Source organism: Convolutriloba macropyga, chromosome 10 (assembly GCF_964194025.1).
Source record: "Convolutriloba macropyga chromosome 10, txConMacr16.3, whole genome shotgun sequence".
Taxonomy (NCBI): Eukaryota; Metazoa; Xenacoelomorpha; order Acoela; family Convolutidae; genus Convolutriloba; species Convolutriloba macropyga.
In genome coordinates this window covers 14,937,090-14,955,170 of record NC_134477.1, presented here as the reverse complement: position 1 = coordinate 14,955,170, position 18,081 = coordinate 14,937,090, and the positions used below count along the sequence as shown (strand labels likewise).

General features: G+C 33.7%; 2 protein-coding genes across 2 annotated transcripts in view; both read right to left on the bottom strand.

The window, feature by feature from the left end:
• The window catches only part of LOC142347933 (uncharacterized), a 181,061-nt gene extending 164,210 nt beyond the window's left edge, over positions 1–16,851 (bottom strand). Inside the window, exons 1-12 of the mRNA XM_075399098.1 lie at positions 16,842–16,851; positions 15,968–16,275; positions 15,326–15,499; positions 14,537–14,845; positions 13,817–13,966; positions 11,160–11,310; positions 9,372–9,574; positions 8,889–9,029; positions 8,337–8,490; positions 6,367–6,566; positions 5,382–5,522; positions 4,531–4,684 (exon numbers count right to left, since the gene is read on the bottom strand). Coding sequence (XP_075255213.1) covers positions 4,531–4,684; positions 5,382–5,522; positions 6,367–6,566; positions 8,337–8,490; positions 8,889–9,029; positions 9,372–9,574; positions 11,160–11,310; positions 13,817–13,966; positions 14,537–14,845; positions 15,326–15,499; positions 15,968–16,275; positions 16,842–16,851 — 2,095 coding nt within the window. The remainder of the gene's footprint in view (positions 1–4,530; positions 4,685–5,381; positions 5,523–6,366; positions 6,567–8,336; positions 8,491–8,888; positions 9,030–9,371; positions 9,575–11,159; positions 11,311–13,816; positions 13,967–14,536; positions 14,846–15,325; positions 15,500–15,967; positions 16,276–16,841) is intronic.
• Positions 16,135–18,081, bottom strand: part of LOC142348706 (uncharacterized) — a 148,440-nt gene continuing 146,493 nt past the window's right edge. The window contains exon 68 of the mRNA XM_075400159.1: positions 16,135–16,275. The gene's annotated coding sequence lies outside the window, so the exon portion shown is untranslated. The remainder of the gene's footprint in view (positions 16,276–18,081) is intronic.

Here is an 18,081-nt window from a genome sequence, read left to right as displayed (position 1 = left end):
TTTTAATTAATTAGAACTCGGGCCTCCAGACCAAATCAGAGCACATACATTGAAAACATCATTGAATTTAAGATGAACAAGAACTGTTCACACCTTACATGCATGCATTTTTGAGGGGATGGACTATTAGGTGAACCCTCGATTAAGCGAAGCCAATTTTTGTCATTAGGCAAAAAAATTTCAGCGGACTTTTTGAGGACATCAGGCGAATATATATCAAAACTCTCAAAAGCTATACCTCAAAATCTACCTGATGCTAAAGTACTCATGTGTCCCTAACAAATGTCTCTACAGAATAACAATTGACAGAAACGGTCACAATTCAGCATTTGCAGTATTTAATTTTATGTTCAGCATTATTTGTGGAAAACTTTTTCTCGAATTTTTCCTAATCCCCTTAACACTGAACTACTTGCGATAAAGCAAGGACTTTTAATAAATGTTTTCCACTCATTCCTACGCTTGTTTTGCCAAATACCTCTGCCCGAATGATAGTGAAGGACAAAAATACTGAGCAAAAAATGCACAGTTTACATATGAATTGTTTACAAATTTTGATGTAAAGACAATTAATAGCGACTTTTGAGTACATTAAAGCATTAACTGGATTGCAAATTATAAGCACCCTCTAAGTTTGGGGGGGGGGCACAAACGGAAAAGATCCGAAAAACTTTTCAACAAAGCTGTAATAATTAATCGAATGACACCTGCCATTACAAAGACTAAGAAACAAGACAAAACATAAAATGAAATAAAAGCAACAATCACTAATTACGATCAAAACTCATGGTCTAACAGTGTTGAAACTTTTTGCTGAAATAATTATAAAAGTTTCTTGGGGTTCCTTTGCGTGTTAATTTGATCTGTATAACAATTGATGTTGGATTTGAAATCATCCTAGTCTGCACATAACAAAAGAAAACCAGCAAAAGAAAATAAAAATTAACAGCAAAAATTAAAAAAAAGGACAGCGGCTCAATACAAACCAAAAATTTGTGAATTGTAAAAGGCCATAATTAGAGAACAACTGGTCTTGATTTTGTTGATTGTCTATTGAAACCAAGAAATTGTCCCAAATATTACCCAAATACTCATTTAGACAAAAAAAGTCAATGTATGGAATAAAAGATTAATTTTGGATACTTAACGAATAATAGGAGAGAAAAAGCACAAGCTTTCAACAGAAAGTAGTAGATCATTTTTAATAGCATCATAAAATGATCATTGGACTACTGATTAATTAGACTCAGTCATAAGACTACAAAAAGAACATAAAATTCTAGTGAAACACAAGAAATCAAAAAAATATTAAAAAATTTGTCGGATCCAAAAGGATAATGAGCTTGACAAAGGCATTGACAGAGCCAGAAAACACAATATTAATTAATTAGGTTTTATTGGAACATAAATAAGTCCTCTCAAAAAATGAACCTCAACTGAAGACAGTTTTGTTTGTAATTGGGACGGAAAAATTTTAAACAATTTTTTGAAAGGACAGACCCAAAGTAAAATCCGAATCATTTTTCATTGCAGAAATCATTGATGAGAATAAAACCGGCCCTGGCAATGCTACACGGCTGGGGAAAAACTGAGCGTTCCAAATAAATGCGCAATAAATTAATTGGCAAACAAAAATCCAAAAAAAAAATAAAAAATAATTGACGCATTTTTGATAAATATTGATTTAAATATAAAGGCCCCACGAATGTCAGTTCTAGAAAACTTTCTTAAAAACCAGAGGTACTTATAGCCCTTATATTAAAAAAAAACAAAGAGTGGCAGCAAGTTTCTTGCAAGAAGTGGGCTAAATAAGACTATTCGGTGCCAACAGTTGTTTGAAAAAGTTCATCAAATCTCTTTAATCCAAAGAGAATGAGTCTATCATTAATAATTTCATCATCTTTTAGCAAAAATGATCAAAGTTTCAGAAAAAATTACCAAAAATGTGAACAAAAATGTGAGGGTAACTCTCACAAAAACTTTAAACTTCCGTAACTCAAGCTTTCCAATGATGCCACTCACAACTGTGCACGATGAACACATCGATGGGCGAAAATTGACTGAACCAAAAACCAGTTGAAAATGTAAATCCTTCCCCATTAAAATGGATTGAAAAACAACAACAACATTTACACCTGTAGCGATCTCTCAGAGATGAGAAAGAGCCTATAAACGAGTAGCAGAACTTACACAAAAACAGAAGCTCTCAACTTACAAGGCTCTCAATAACTCTTCACGGCCCTTAAGTTGTTTAGTTATGAGCAGTAGTGTGCTCATAATGGATGAAAATAGCAGCGAAGCTTGAAAGCGAACGCTGACTTGGATTTATAATTGGATATTGTCCAAAAATAATATCTCCCCCAATTTTTAGCAAGCAAACTGACAAACTGTGTCAGTCAATGGAAGCGGAGTATTTGCGAGGGTATCTTTTTTTACCCACGCAGCGAGCCGCCAGATCAAATTTATGAAAACTATGAAAGCTGCAAAATGACCCCGATAATGAAAAGACAAGAACAAAAGCGCAAAATGGTCAAGCGAAAAATTTGCATACAAAAAGACCAACACGTTTACAATAATTGCTATGAACTTCGTTCAAGAGCAATTAAAGAGAGGGGCTTGTCATAGATTGATTTTTCATTCACATTTTTACTCTGCACGCTAACCTCAATCCTGTTAATTTAAAATAGAATAAAGGTCTATTGCGAAAAAAAAACAAGGAAAAAGCTTTCACAAATAGTGACGAAGATAAACTTTGAACTCCCTAGATACAAAACTCTTTAAAATGACGTTATAACCAACACAATGAGGGAGAATGAAGAAGACTCTAACTTGATTCAAACTATTACCTCTCATCGGCAGACTTGACGTAATCTATACACACAATCTGCTTTCACACTCTTGATTTTTAAAAAGCCAAAATTTCATTCTTTGAGCTTCCTTGAGGTTTCTTCTTATGCTGAACAAGTAAACTCTAAAAATGCACCTAAAATTTCAATTGCTTGGAGAATTGGAAAACAATTGGAGGAATGCAAAAAAGAGTAAATGGTATCCAAATCAACAAAAAATTTAAAAACTTCTGGTGTAAGTGCACACGTAGATTATTGGCGGGGGGTGGTAGTGGAATGTGGGGTTAAACTCTATGAACCGCTTTTTACATTGTGAAATGATGAGTTTTTGTTTTCTGTACAATTTCAATGAATTGCAAACTTAGCTACTAATAATGCTTTATGATTACTTTTTAGTCACTTAAACTTTTGGGCCATAATTTTTCACCTCAATTCTTAAGATGAAACTTAACAAAAATTTGGTCGACTGATGAAAAACAGTGAGACAAAAATGGGTAGTAAGAAAAATTGCATAAAGACCCGCAGGATTATATAATTGCTACAAGCTTCGCTCGAGAAAAGTTGATAAAAAGATTTTTTGAGATGTCTGAATGGTTATTAAAAAGTTTTGCAACTTTTTACTCATCCCTCTTCACGAAAGAACCCGTAGCTCAACGAATTCTGAAACGGATCTTTTCCGTTTGTGCCCCCCGCTTAGTGGGAGCATATTATGTGCAACCCCCAGACGGCTGTGCCATATTTTTACATAAGACACGTGCTCTGTAACTGGGGGGGGGGGTGCATAACGCACTGGGGGCACAAACGGAAAAGATCCTCTGAAATTTTATTTTCAAAATTCTTTTTAGTTTTCATCCTTCGGTATCGAGCGCGTAGGTAGATCTATCTATAACTTCAGAGACTGACTTGAAAAAGGACTCACAAGGTATTTATATTTTTGTTATGTTATCAGTCTAATGACCATTTTGATATTTTCACATGCAGATTTGTACACGTGATCATTTTACTGTTTGCTGTTTCATATATGAGACGCTAATTCAGCTTCACTCTAATAAAAGTTTTGCAATAATACTATTTAACAGTCTGGTCAGAGCAGCAGGTACTTCAAAAAGACGGGAGTATTCACACGTAAAAAATTAAAAATAGTAGCTTAGTTGACATTTGTTCCAAAACTGAACTGACATGAGCCTAGAGTATCACTTCATGTGAATTAAAGAAACCTTCAACTTTCATTGATCGGCCGCCAATAGCCAGTAGGGCGCTCAAACGAAAAACCAGGGTCGGATACTGAATGAAAATGGGAAGGGGGTGGGGTGGGGTGTTGGATGCATGTTGGTCACTTTTTAGGATAAATAAACTGTTCTTTGCCGCTAAGTATTATACTTTCTGTACTATTGTTTGCAGAATCCGGTGTTTAAAAGCAATTATAATAATTATTATTGTGAAATTGACTGTTTTCAATTTCCAGGAGTGACTATAATTAAAAAATAATTGAAATCTTTTATACAAGCATGACCAATGTGCTGGATAATGATAGTAGTTATAAATTTACAATTTCTAAACATAAACCGACTAATGTCGGAAGAATTGCCCTCGAACAACAGAGGGTAGAAAAACATTTAACCCCACCGGGATTCGAACCACTGACCTCCGGATCCATTACCAGAAGCAATTAAAAAGTACTCACTCCAACATTTGCGAGGAATAACGATGATCTTGATGAATTTGTCCGCATCGGCAGCGCCTCGAGGCACGATCTCATCAATGTCTACCGTCAGTTTCGAAATCCTGAATCTCTTTGTGTAATCGATCAACAGAGGACCGTCTCCACGGGTTACAGTCTGAAAATAGGTCAAAATTGATTTTTCAATTAAACAGAAGGTAATGAGTTAAAAGTTGTTGATTATACTATAAAACTTTAGTTCTGGAGCTCAAAATATGTTTAATTTCGATGCATCTGTGAACAGGAATTCAGAAATAAGGAAAAAATCTCTTGCAGGAGACCAGAAAAATATTTTTTGTTGCTCCAATTAAGGTGTACAGAACTATTTAAGACCAGTCACTGCAACCCAAAAATGATTACAAAATGTCCGACAAAAGTAATATTGAACCATTACTGAACGTTGTTTTTCGATATAATAAAAATTTCCTGTATAATAAATGATCGCAATATAGGGCTGAATTCAGACGTTGAAAAGACAATATCAATTGTAGACATTCACACTGAAAGAAAATGAAACCAGAATTGATACATAGTAATGTATATAGATATAGATCTGAACAGATCTGAAAAGGTGCTCAAATAAGCAAAATTCCTCCTAGCTTCCGTTCAGTACGGCGCTAATCGATATTAAGTCTTAATTATTTGTTTTAAATTTCTTTTTCTTTTTAAATAATTATTTAAATAAAAAATAGTTTCTAAATAATTAAATAGCTTTTAAAAAAGTATCTGTTCTCTAAAGTGTAAAATACTGAAACCAAACTTTTTATTAAATTGTATAATAATTGATTAACCAAGTCACTTTTAAATGTACTTACAATGTCTTTCAAATCTCCTCCATCTGCGATTTTGGGTGTCTTTTCATTGCCTTCAGTGTCTTCGGCAGTCAAGCTGAGTTTGACCGAAGTGAAAGATCCTCTCACAATAATCTCAATTCCCACAGTCGAGTAGTTTTTGGGCTAAAATTGAATCAAAAAGATATTTCTACTAAAGTTCTATAAATTCAAATTTTCAGTCTGGAAATTCAAGATACTTTTTTTATTACAGGGTTGACCTCATAAATCGAAAAATTGCAATTAGGGCGTCCAAGAAATGTTGTAATCAGAGAAATTTAAATAAAATTGTTCATAAAAAGAACTTTTAAGCATTCCTAAGTTTGTCAATAAGAACAGTTCAGTAAAAAAAAAGCTAACACACAACTTGAACATATGTCTCAACAAAACAGGGGAAAAAATGGAGATTTAAATTACATTGAAATTACGTTGAAAGATTGCATAGTTAAATGAAGAATATGTTCTGCAGATAAATAAATGGAAAGCGGATCTTATAGAACATTCATTTTCTACAGTTCGCTTTGAATCTGTGCCATGATTCCCATCATTCAAGTGTTGATAAGCACCAAATAAAAATCTTGCCGTGAAATACCATAGGGAACCTTACCGTTGATTTTAAGTGTTAGCAGAAAAATGAAGGTAGTCGATACGTCTATCATAGAAAATCCGTTTCCATAAATTTCAATACTTGCATATTAATTGATACTTCGTTGTCAGCTCTAAGTGTTACAAGTTCCCAAAAAACCGACTCCTTCAAAAATATTAACGTTACAGAATTTCTCAAAACTACTTTTCTCAGTTGCATATTTCTATAATTCGTTTACTTAGTGCTACGGTTTACCCTTTTATGGTTTGTACTACTATTGGTTAAAATAAGCGATTACTCATAATCAGTGATATCAATTACTGTGGTGTCAAATTACTATTTTTTTAAAAAAAAAGTTGACATAATAAAACGGAAAATAATAACCATGTCGAAAAGAGTAGATGTCAAAGGTGTAGATGTATCTTCTGAAATGTTGAGTAGACGCCTAAGCCTTCCAATTCTGGAACTGTTTCCATACTGGCAAATGTGCTCAGGTGAGGTTGATGTTGTTGGCGTTGAGGTGGTTGTTGATGCTGATGTACTGGTTGTGGATGTTGTTCCAGTTGTTGTTGTTCTCTTCGGTTCTGCAAAAAATCAAAACTATGCAGAAAAATACAGAATAAATCTATACAGAAAAATTCTACAAACTGCTGCAAAAAAAATCAACTTTTCAGCTTTTCAAATGAGTTTTAATGAGTACAATATAATTCAAGAAATTTCAAACACTAAAATTCTTTAGATAACTTTTTGATCAAACGGGACGAATTTTGTTACTAACAATCAACATCGATTTAAATATAGATAAAATGTATGTGGAAAACGAAAAATTTCCAATTACTTTGATGGAGGTTTGATGGAAAAAAAATAATTCATAATTGTAAGTGGACCGGGAACAAAATTTTCAAAATAGCTCGACTGCTTTTCGTTTCCATAAGAGCAGATGACATCAAAACAATGGCTTTCTAAAAGAACCAATCTCTAATTTCAGCAAAACAGGAAACTTTATTGAAAATGCCATGAAACTATTGATATTGTGATATACTGGTATGCCGGTTCCTGTAATTCAAAGCTATTGTGGTTCAATCGGTAGCAATCATTTTTAAAACAAACTTCTACAATGTGACAATTCTGGTTGGATAACAACAAACTTATAAGTACCCAATTAGCAAAGTATTGAGAAAAACCGATTTGTAAACCGATGCGGCATAAAACTTAGTGAAAGGGAACAAAATCTAAATTTCTACCTATTAGCAGATTTGAGGGAAAGAAAGTTTGCTGATTTTTTCAGCTTTCCACAATAACAAAAAGACCATAAAATGAAAAAAAATGAACTCGTTTAACTCTTTGCTAAAATAATTGAATGCTGACGAGTATTCACTTCGTTGAAATACCTCTTCTTCAAAACATTTAAGAAATTCATTGACGGAGTTCAGAGTATCCATACTAAAATTTAAAATGACTGATTACATTCAGCCGCTAAACGAGGTTTTTTGCTGCTAAAATGACTTTCATTTTCAAAAATTGAAAACAGAAAATTATAATCTTAGATATCTGTGAGTTAAATTCAACAAATTTTCTCTTAAAAGGCCTTCATTTGGATTTCATTTTCAAAACAGTTTCTTACGATCGCTTCTCTAGTGTGAATAAACTTGTCGTAGAACCTGTCTGCCAAGCTACAGATAAAAGATAACTCAGCCGTACAACTCACACGAAATAATTTGGAGAATTTATAGGTGAAGAGAATCGTATATTTACTTAGAGCATTTTTGAAAAGAAATTTATAGGTGAATTCTCAAATACCAGTTCGCATAAAATAATAATTTATTTGTCAAAAAATCAATTGCAGAAAATCTTTGAAAAAATTTATCAGAAATTGTAAGTTCTTATCAGAACTTATAAGAGCTTAAGTCAAGATCGCAGAAGTTATACATCTGAAATATTTGTTTGTGATTATTAAATAATTTTTCGATGAATGCCCTGGCACCGTCGGTAGGCGTTGCCAATGGCAGCTCGTAGACATGCAGTCCCTGACAAAAATTCCTGGTTAAGAATAGACGAAGTGTCTCACGAAGTCGTAGTCAGGAAATATATTAACTGATAAAAGCTGATATGACAAATTTGACAGAACTTTGTCAGATCTTACGCGATACAAAATGCCAGAACATATAGGGGTGCGATACATCTCAAACATCTCAAATAGGTTCAAGTACTCTCAAATTCCTCTCATAAATTTTAGTCAGTATCAGACATAGAGCTCCTTTGAAAGGCGGCATTAAAGATTACAGTGGAAATTGATTTCTAATCTAACCGTAAGGCGCCTGAAGGCTGTGAAAGGTAGGTTTTAAAATACTCACTCCAACATTTGTGAGGAATGACAACAATTTTGATGAACTTGTCTGCATCAGCAGCACCTCGAGGGACTATTGCGTCAACTGTCACTGTCAACTTTGAGAATCTCAGTCTCTTTGAGTAGTCAACCAAAAGAGGGCCATCACCACGATTCACAGTCTTTAAAAAGAATATATTTACCAGATTGCAGATCAAAACAGGTATAAACTCTATGTTGAAATTACTAATCATTAATTATCAAAGATATCTAAGAACAGAAGACCTGTACAAAAAAAACTATTACTATTAGGAGTTTTTAATCGGTTCGATTATAATCAATGAAACTAACTTATAGATATCTTTTTAATAGCTATACTGCGTACGATAAAGTAGCGTAGAATGACTAAACTATATAGTCTGATCAGTTCAACGAAAATTTCAACATCACATTTAAAAAGCTGATTTAAAAAAAATGAACCAACTGAGGTTTACAGCATACGTCTAAAGTATTGGTGATAAAAATAAATTTTTCATTTTTATAAATGGTTTCACAAAAAAAAAACAGTTAGGAAACTTACAATTTGTTTCAAATCTTCCCCGTTCGGGATCTTGGCTGTCTTTTCATTGCCCTCAGTGTCTTCTGTAGTTATGCTCAGAGTGACCGAGTTGAATGATCCCCTCACAATGATTTCAATTCCCACTGTTGTGTAGTTTTTGGGCTAAAATTGAATCATAAACTCAGGATTTAAAATGTAACTCCATAAATTCACATTTATAGTCTTTAATTCATGATTATATCTTAGTGTTAGACACAAGAAAATTAAGACACAGAAAAACGGCTACAGATGGCAGTTTTTGAATGATATTGCTAGCGAATGAACTGAAATAAAAACTAAAAATAAACCTTATATCTCATATTGATACAAAGCCTAACTCACAAGACAATGAGCTGCTGTACAACCGTCAATTTCAAGTAAATTGTCGAAATGTCCGTATATAGCTCATACTATACATCAGAAATATACATCGAAATATCCAAACATTCAAAATAGGAAACTAACCATGTCAAATAGTTCATAAGTTTCAGGCGCTGAAGTATCCTCTGAAATGTTGAGAAGACGTCTAAGTTTTCCAATCCTGGTGCTGTTTCCATATTCGCAAATGTGTTCAGGTGAGGTGGAAGTTGATGTCGGCGTTGATGTGGTTGTCGAGGTTGATGTACTAGTTGAGGTTGTAGTTCCTGTTGTTGTTGTTCTCTTCGGTTCTGCAAAAAAATCAAAAACGTTAGATTTAATAATTCCTAAAGTGTAAAAATCCATTTTGTCTAATTAGTCTAAAATGAGTACTTAAGCTTGCTCGAAAATGTCAAATGCTATAACTTTCTGATTAATTTTTAAGCAGATATGTTACCAAAATTTACAGTCAATCAAATTATAAACATAGATAGCATTGTAAAAAAAATGAGAAATGTTGGTGCACTTAAATAGGAACCATCTTCCTGTTCAGGTGGTTTGATAAGAGAAACTATTACCAGCCGAAAAAACAAAATTGTAGAATAACATCTTGATTTTTTTCGCTGCAATCACAACGAATGAAATAAACAAGCAAAAAAAATTATCTGCAATTTATTTCAATATATATATATATATATATATATATATATCAAAATATGCTACAATTTTATTTCACGTTTAACAGATTAAGATTGTATTATTTTGCTGGAGCAATAGAAGTAGCTGTAGTGTAGATGTGGTCTTTGGTGGTTCTAAAGTTTAATAAAACTGTAAAGCCTTAACTCAAATTCGACAAAAAATCATTTAAAAGCTCCTCAACAGATCTATACAGATCTAAAATTTCAAACAGATCAAAAATATGTATAAAAAGATCTTAAAAAATTTTAGGTCTACCAATTTATCTCTTGTGTAGCAAAAATACTTAATTTCTCTAGTGTTTACATTTCTGTTTACATTTACCCGAAACACAAGGATCCTAAATTCAGTGCTTCATTTTTCCAGGAGCTAATTATTATTAAATAATTTACACCGCCATAATTTTTGGTTAATTAATTTTTACCTTAGCCTATGGATTTTTTCCTAGTTTTTTTCCTTACTTCCTGAAGTTTCAGTTGATAGAAAATTTTTTATGCTATTCAGTCTACAATCAGATTATAAGTTGATAATGTTCACAATACATACATAATGGACTTTGATGAAGTTCAGACAAAGCGCAGAACGGTACTCTGAATTTAAATAAGAAATTTCCATTAAATGCATTGATCAGAACTCTGGTCATAGTAAAAATCATAAAAACATTTTTATGATTCTGACCTGAAATTTTTTGACACCCAGGTCCGGTATAAGATTCCAGAGAAAGCTTTTAAATATTTTTTCGGGCTAGTTTACGTACATCGGATTTCATATACGACTCGTAATTTTCTAAACTGAGGTGGATGATAAAAAAGACTATGATCAACTTTGTTGCGGGACACATTACTTTTCAGGTCTGTCAACCATCTTTGATTGTCTCTCCAAAAACATATTATAAAGGACTTATTTATAATCACCGAGTTTGCAGAAAAAAATGCAAATATCAGTTTTAATGAGCAACCGAAATCCAGTTCTTAGTTTTGGTGAGTAGCCGCAATCAAGTTTCAAATTTTCTCATGAGCAGTCGAAATCCGATTCTTATTTTCCCAGAGCAGCCGAAATCCAGTTCTTATTTTCCCAGAGCAGCCGAAATCCAGTTCTTGGTCTTTTATGTGAAACCAAAACTCTGCTGCTGATATCAAATATTTACTTACAGGTATAAAAATGACTCTCATGATGAACATTAAAAAGAACGATACTTACTCCAACATTTGTGCAGAATGAGACGAACAGCGAATCGTTTATTGGAACTGAGACCCTCTGCAGGTGTGACGTCATCAAGGGTCACTTCACATTTGGAAATCTTCACCTTCTCATCAAAGTAGATGAAAATGTCACTTGAAGTGTCAACTTCCTGCAACACAAAACAGAAAAGTTTACAAATGCAGGTTAGAAAACCTGAACAGAAAAGAACGTTTTGTCTTTACGAAAAAAGCGGGGAAGCTGATTGAGAAAAAAAGGCTAAACCATTTTTTTAAAAACAGATCAGTTCATTTTCAGTTCACTTTTCAATCCAATAAACTTTTTTCTAGAAAATAGTTCTGTAAGTCATGTGTTGCTCTTGCCGGATGCTCAACAAAATGCTATCGAGTGCATTTTTTTCAAATTGAACTAACAATTTGGCAACATAAATTTTTAAACATACCATAACCAAGATTCCCATAACCAAGATTCCCATAACCAAGATTGGGATTGAAAGAAGAGAAAAAACTAATGAAAAAAAGTAATTTTTGTACACAAACAATTTTAAAAAGCGAACTATTTCAATGTCCTTTTGGAGCTGAGCATACTCCTGTTTCGTAGTGAGACGACAGAGGGGCTAGTATCAATACCAATAAGCATTAAAGATGGTAACTCAGAATAAAGTTTGAGTAACAGGCATCTAAAATAGGGCTTTATGGGTTTATCCCGTTTCCATTTCTGATTTCGATAATTTATGCTGGCTCTTCATTTTGAATGGCTTTGATGAGCAACTGCTGTCCAAAAAAAAACAAATTTAGCAGAATAAGAGAACAGTAAATCTAGCCAAGCAAAATCTCGAACAAGCTGTGAAACAAGGTAAAGCAAAAAAAATTACTCGACAAAGTAAAAACATAGCCGGAAGAATTCCGGAAGTGACTAGAAGCGTCAAAGTTTCACAAAAACCGTAAGTCAAAATACTGATAGACTCGAAACATTGGCAGCGCTGTAAAATGGCATGAAAGAACTCATGATGATGGTCTCGAAAAAAATAGAAATCTGTAATCAGCTGTAATACCCAAAAACACAATTTGAAAACAGATAGCAGATAAAATCTTCAGAAACAAAAATCTTGGAAACATAACTCAATTTTTCAAAATAAAAAGAATACTAAAAACCAAGACTCAGAAAAACAACTAAATTTAATTTTCAACCACCGCAATTAAGAAAAAATTTTAGATATTCCTCATTACTGGAGATATGGTAGACAAAATGAATACAAACTCTTTCAAAATAAAATTGATCATATAAAAAAAAGCAAGAAAAATATTCAGCGGAAAAGAAATTTAAAAACAATAAAACAATACCGAAGACTCCAAAAAGTCGCAGAAATTAGTAATCAGCAAAAATTCTCACTGCTACATTCTGTTAAATGAAATCAAATGCAAACCAAAAAAGTGACAAAGACCTAAGAAAAAGCTAAAAATGCCAAATAATTTTAACAACTGAAAAAAGCAAAACGAATAAAAAATAACAGCGCTTAGGAAGGATAGATGCTAAAATGCACGCAATAATCTTCAAAACTTCATTTGTGGAAAAATGTTAACTGTATATCAAAAACCTAAAGCCAATAAAAATAACTGAATAAGTAATAAAACGAAATTAAAATTTCTGATGCTGCAAGAAAGACTGTTTCTAGTAAATTGAACCAAAATACAAAAAAATGCAAAAAAGAAAACTACCAAAATCGGATTGCATGTGCACAATTTTATAACACAAAATTACCTCGCGGTAGAAAGAGACACTCAGTATACAAATTATCAATGGGAAGTTGCCATATGAACTGATTTGTGATTAAAAAAAAGATGGCTGAAAGATCCAAAAATAAAAATTAATTTAAAAAAATCAAATTTAACTAAAATGTCAAAATTAAATAAAAAATTTTTTTTTGCTAGTTTTGAACTTAAAACGCATTATTAGGCTCTGCATAGCTCTGCGGTATCAATTTCCGAAGGTTACATTTCAATATGAAAACGAATAAAAAAGGCTTTGACAAAAAAAAACAAATTACAAGCGAAAAATTGGGCCAATTAGACAAAAAACTGCTGCACACCGTTATCTATATGTGCCATTCTGTCAAGAAGACATTCACTGAACGCAGCGCATGATCAGAAAACTTCTCTCGCTCAGAAAAAAATTAGTTCACTCGGCAATTTTACTCACTTTCGTTTTTAGGTCAAAACGCCGTCAGAACGAATAGTACGTCCGGTATAAAAAAAGCTTAAGAAAACCATTACTCCTCTTTGAGTCGATAAAAAGTTATGAGCGCTATAATAGCCGGTTGAGAAGCTGAGGCAGCTATTAAAAATATTATAAAAGTAGTCAATAGTCTTTCTAAAATTTGAAATTGGTGAGTATTATAGTGCATCATTGCTTTGGGTACATCATTGCAATTGACCTAACTTCATTATAAGACCGACCACATACTTAAGTATGATGATACCGATCTTGCCAAATGAAAAAAAAGACAACTGGGGTCCAATAATTCCGGCTGTCTCATTTGTCAGTTTTTAATGCATCCTTTAAAAGGCATTTTGAAGCGAATTTTGATTAAGATAGCGTGACGAAGGTCTATCCATGGTCGCACTATCGTGCTCCCGTACCCCGCCGAGTGCTCTTACCAGATTCTTGTAGTTAGGGCTGTCCTCTAGAAGTCCGGGCGTAACTTCATCACCGTCCAGACCATAGCATGTGACACTGACTGTGGCTTTTCGGTCCCTGGCATTTCCCCTCACTTTCACTTCATAGCCTGCTGCATTGTACTCTTTCTCCTGAAAACAAAACAAAATAGACAAACTCAAACGCATTTGAAAGCGTCTATCCCTGCCCCCCCCCCCAACCCCCTCAAAATTTAACACTGCGAAGGTTGAGGTCCCAGACAGAAATGATCTCTGATCAAATCCAACCCAGGTTTAGGTGCGCGAATTTAAATCAGGCCATATTCCAGACTTTGATGCGGTAGAACCCATATCCAGATCCTGTATTGTTGTCACTTCCGTCTCGAACCATGACCCGGGTGATTTGAAAACAATTTACAATTCGTGATGTGAGAAAATCAGGAAAATAAAATGATTTTTTTTAATTCCCCGTAGTTTGAAAAAATTGATTGTTATATATTTATTTAGCCTCCTTTTAAAATCCATTATACTGAAAATTAGCAACGCTACTGGTCTACCTAAGTGCAAATTTTAAAGCGTGGATATTTTCTGATAATTGACCGATAATCGCACTAGCTTCTGGTAATAATCAATCGAGATCCGTTAATATTGTTAAAACAGATTTCTGATATGTATATGATTTCTGACTTTTGCTAGGAGGGTTCAAATTACATCAAAACAAACCTTATCAAAGTAGAGTTGAGTCAACCCAGCTTGATCTTCCTTGAAATCAACTTTAACGTTTGTTTGTCCAATCCTGGTTGTGTTTCCATAAGCACAAGGGGATTCAGGACCAGTGCTGGTCGTAGTTGCTGTCGTGGTTGTCGATTCCTTCTCGCAGCCGACGACAGTAATCGATTCAAGAGTTACAGGTTCCTGAGTAGGTTCGAAGATGATGTAGACCTCGACAACGTCTTCTTTGTCGACGACTTTCTCGTTAAATGAGACAACTGGTGCGTCGGGAGTCACTCCAAGAGAACCGGGGGATTCAAGCTGTAAAAAGGTATCTTTACCAGACAGAAGCGAAGCTAGAAAAACTATTACTGACTTTTGTTGTGCATAAAGCAAAGTTTTTCGCCTGTAATTAGGTTTTTGCGTATTTCTCGTTAGATATTCCTTCCCAGTGAAACGAAACTTGAAATATCTCGATAAAAATTTTTGATAAAATTTGTGATAAGTAAACGCTATTATGTCTACGTTGCATCATTTAAAACTTTTGGTATAGCGAATCTGAACGGAAGTGCGACCCGCATTTGAATACAACTCTTATGAGTCATAATACCTATATTTATGGCTGCATAGAACTGGCAGTTTAGGGGTAATCTCATTTTGGAGCAAATAATTTTTGCTTAAATTTTGCTTAAAAAATAAATAATATTTGTTTGGAATGGATTTCGAACCCACGCGCCAGATTTTTACTTATGAAATCCACTTTTGATCATAAAAAAGTTTTTTTATAAACATTAGTCATACCGCTGTTGTGGGGTCGAAAGCAGGATCAGTAGGAATATCCTCGCCCGTTTTTGGCTTGAAAGGATCAACCGGATCATCATTGTCCACTTCGTAGAAATCGCCCTTGGAGTCTTTGACAATAACTGTGAATGTGACAGGTGTAGTAGTGTCAATCACCAGTTGAGCCAGCATCGACTGAAAAAACAAACAACTTTTTTCTCATTTGATAATTTTTTATATCTAACCAATTTTTTTCCAAATAAAATTGGACGACTTTTTCGTGTGGCGCCTGAAAACAAACATAATAGGTTTAATGGCTACTTTGTAGTGTCGCACATAGTAATCAATTGTATCTACAATTTATGTAAACTTTATGACTATTGTATGGTATTTGCACTACGAAATTTATTATTATTATTTTGTAGATTAAAGGTTGTTTTGGAAGGAGTTGAGTTCGGAAAATTAAGTTCCTCTTTTTAGAAAAACTTTGGTTAACTTAGGTTTTCTAAACCGCAAACTTGGAAATCGATCTGCATTAAGTAGAATGAAAACTTATCTTAACTAATGAAAACTTATCTTAACTAATGAAACTAATAATCTTAACTAAATAAAATTGAAAAATCTTAACTAATGAAATTGGAAGAAAAATTGTGAAATCAAAACCTCTTCAGCGGGATCAATGAACAAATATTTGACAGCCGTCGTATCAATTGTTTTCGGTTCTAGAACAGTCGGGTCGTCGCTCGTGGGTTCCACATCCTCGGGATCTGTGCCAGAACCATCGGGATACACAATTTCTCCTCCGTTCAGTTCAAGGTCAACAAGGTCACAGGGTGTCGTGGTCGAAGTGCTGGTTGAAGTCGAAGTTGAGGTCGAAGTCGAAGTTGAAGTCGAAGTTGAAGTCGAAGTTGAGGTCGAAGTCGATGTTGAAGTCGATGTTGATGTGCCTGTTGTTGTTGTTCGCTTGGGCTCTGCAAAAAGCAAATCAAATATATTATGGATGAATAAAATAAAACAAAGTAGTATTTTGACAAAGCGATGCAAGAAAAAACAAGAATATTGTGACTAAACTTTCCGTAACTGTTTTATAATTTCACAATATTAAATGGAAATTTGCGCCTCATCTGAAGGAAACCAAAAAGCAATTTCGTTCAGTAACAAAAGCACTATAAGTTACTCTCTATTTTTTGGTTTTTTGTTAAAGATGGCGTTCATTTTTTTTTGCAGAGCATCTTAACAATGCAGGCTAAGTAATCTGTGCGCTGGCATATCCTAAGCCACAATATTGCTTTTTTTCTAAAAATAATACAACACAAAAGAAAAACATACGAAACAAATTATTTTGTTAATTGGAACGTAAGTAATCAGAGCTTTCTCAGCAAGCGAGCGATGTTTCTAATTAATAACAAGACTAAACGAAGGAAAACCAAATAATCGGAAGAAAGCATGAGTGCATTTCTTCATGCTTCATGAAGAAAGGAAGTATTGTGACCAAAATTTGGACCATTTTAGGCGAACCTTTTAAGAGTGACCTAACTCTTCGGCATTTCAGATTGAAGAGAAATCATTCCACAAATGCTCCCATTACAACAAAATTTCCAACTAGTGACTGATTGAAAACAACAAACCGTAATGGACAAGACAGCAAACCTATAGAGGGAGGCTCGCTATTGTGCGTTTGCACATAATGTTCCGTCCCCACTCATTTGCTTTTTTTGACATAAATCTCTACCAAATGAGATGTTCGAAAAAAAATTTTGCGTTTGAAAGTTTGATAAAAAAACACAAACTGCAACATGAAAGAGTTATTGCAATACCGCATTGGCGCTCCCACGATACCTGCCATTAAAACCACTACGATGCAATAGAAACAAGAAACATTAATATAAGCAAAACAAGAACATTAATTACGGCAAAACTTGATATTATTAACTTTTATAGTAACAAGGACGCTACACTATGTGCGTTCACCCATCTTCCGAGCCCACTCATTCACATTTTCTTCTTAAATGTCTACCAAACAAGAAGATACGAAACGTTAATTAGTAATATCTAGTGGAATTTTTTTTAAAGAAACGGCCCGATAATCTGGGTTCGCATGTAATGCTCCGATCCCCCAACGATCCACAATTTTACGTAAATGTCAACCAAATCAGAAAGTCGTAGGACTTCTTCTTAAATACAAAACACAGGGAGCCTCTGTTTGATGGGATTAGATAGCAAATTGATAAAGAAAAGTAAAGGGGGCAAAGTTCAAAAAACCATTTAATTTTTTGAAAACCATTAATTTCAAAAGTTCTATATGCAAAAACTCATCAAAAAATGCAATGACGCCTTTTCTTCTGAGACGAAGTCATAGAACAGAAATAATAAAAACAGATACATAGATAAGACTTCTCACTGATGAGATTAGGTAACAACTAAAATAAAAAACTAATGCCATTGGCTATCAACTGTTAGAATTGATGAAGTTCATTTACATCCCAAAGAAAACTAATGACAACTGTCAATAATCAGATTAATTCTCAAATTTAGATTTTTAATCACTGCTCGTCTTTTAAGAAAATTTAATTGTTCCATATTTTAGCGTTGAAAATAAATTTGAAGCAACAATATGATACAAAAAAACTTAAAACGTCGATAACGTCTCGATAAAAGTCAAAAAGCCTTATTAATTCAGTATTTTCAGAACCAAATGTGCTTTCTAATGATACCGCTCACAATTCCCTACGATCAATATAACGATCGGCAAAAATGACAAAGAAAAAACCCCGTTG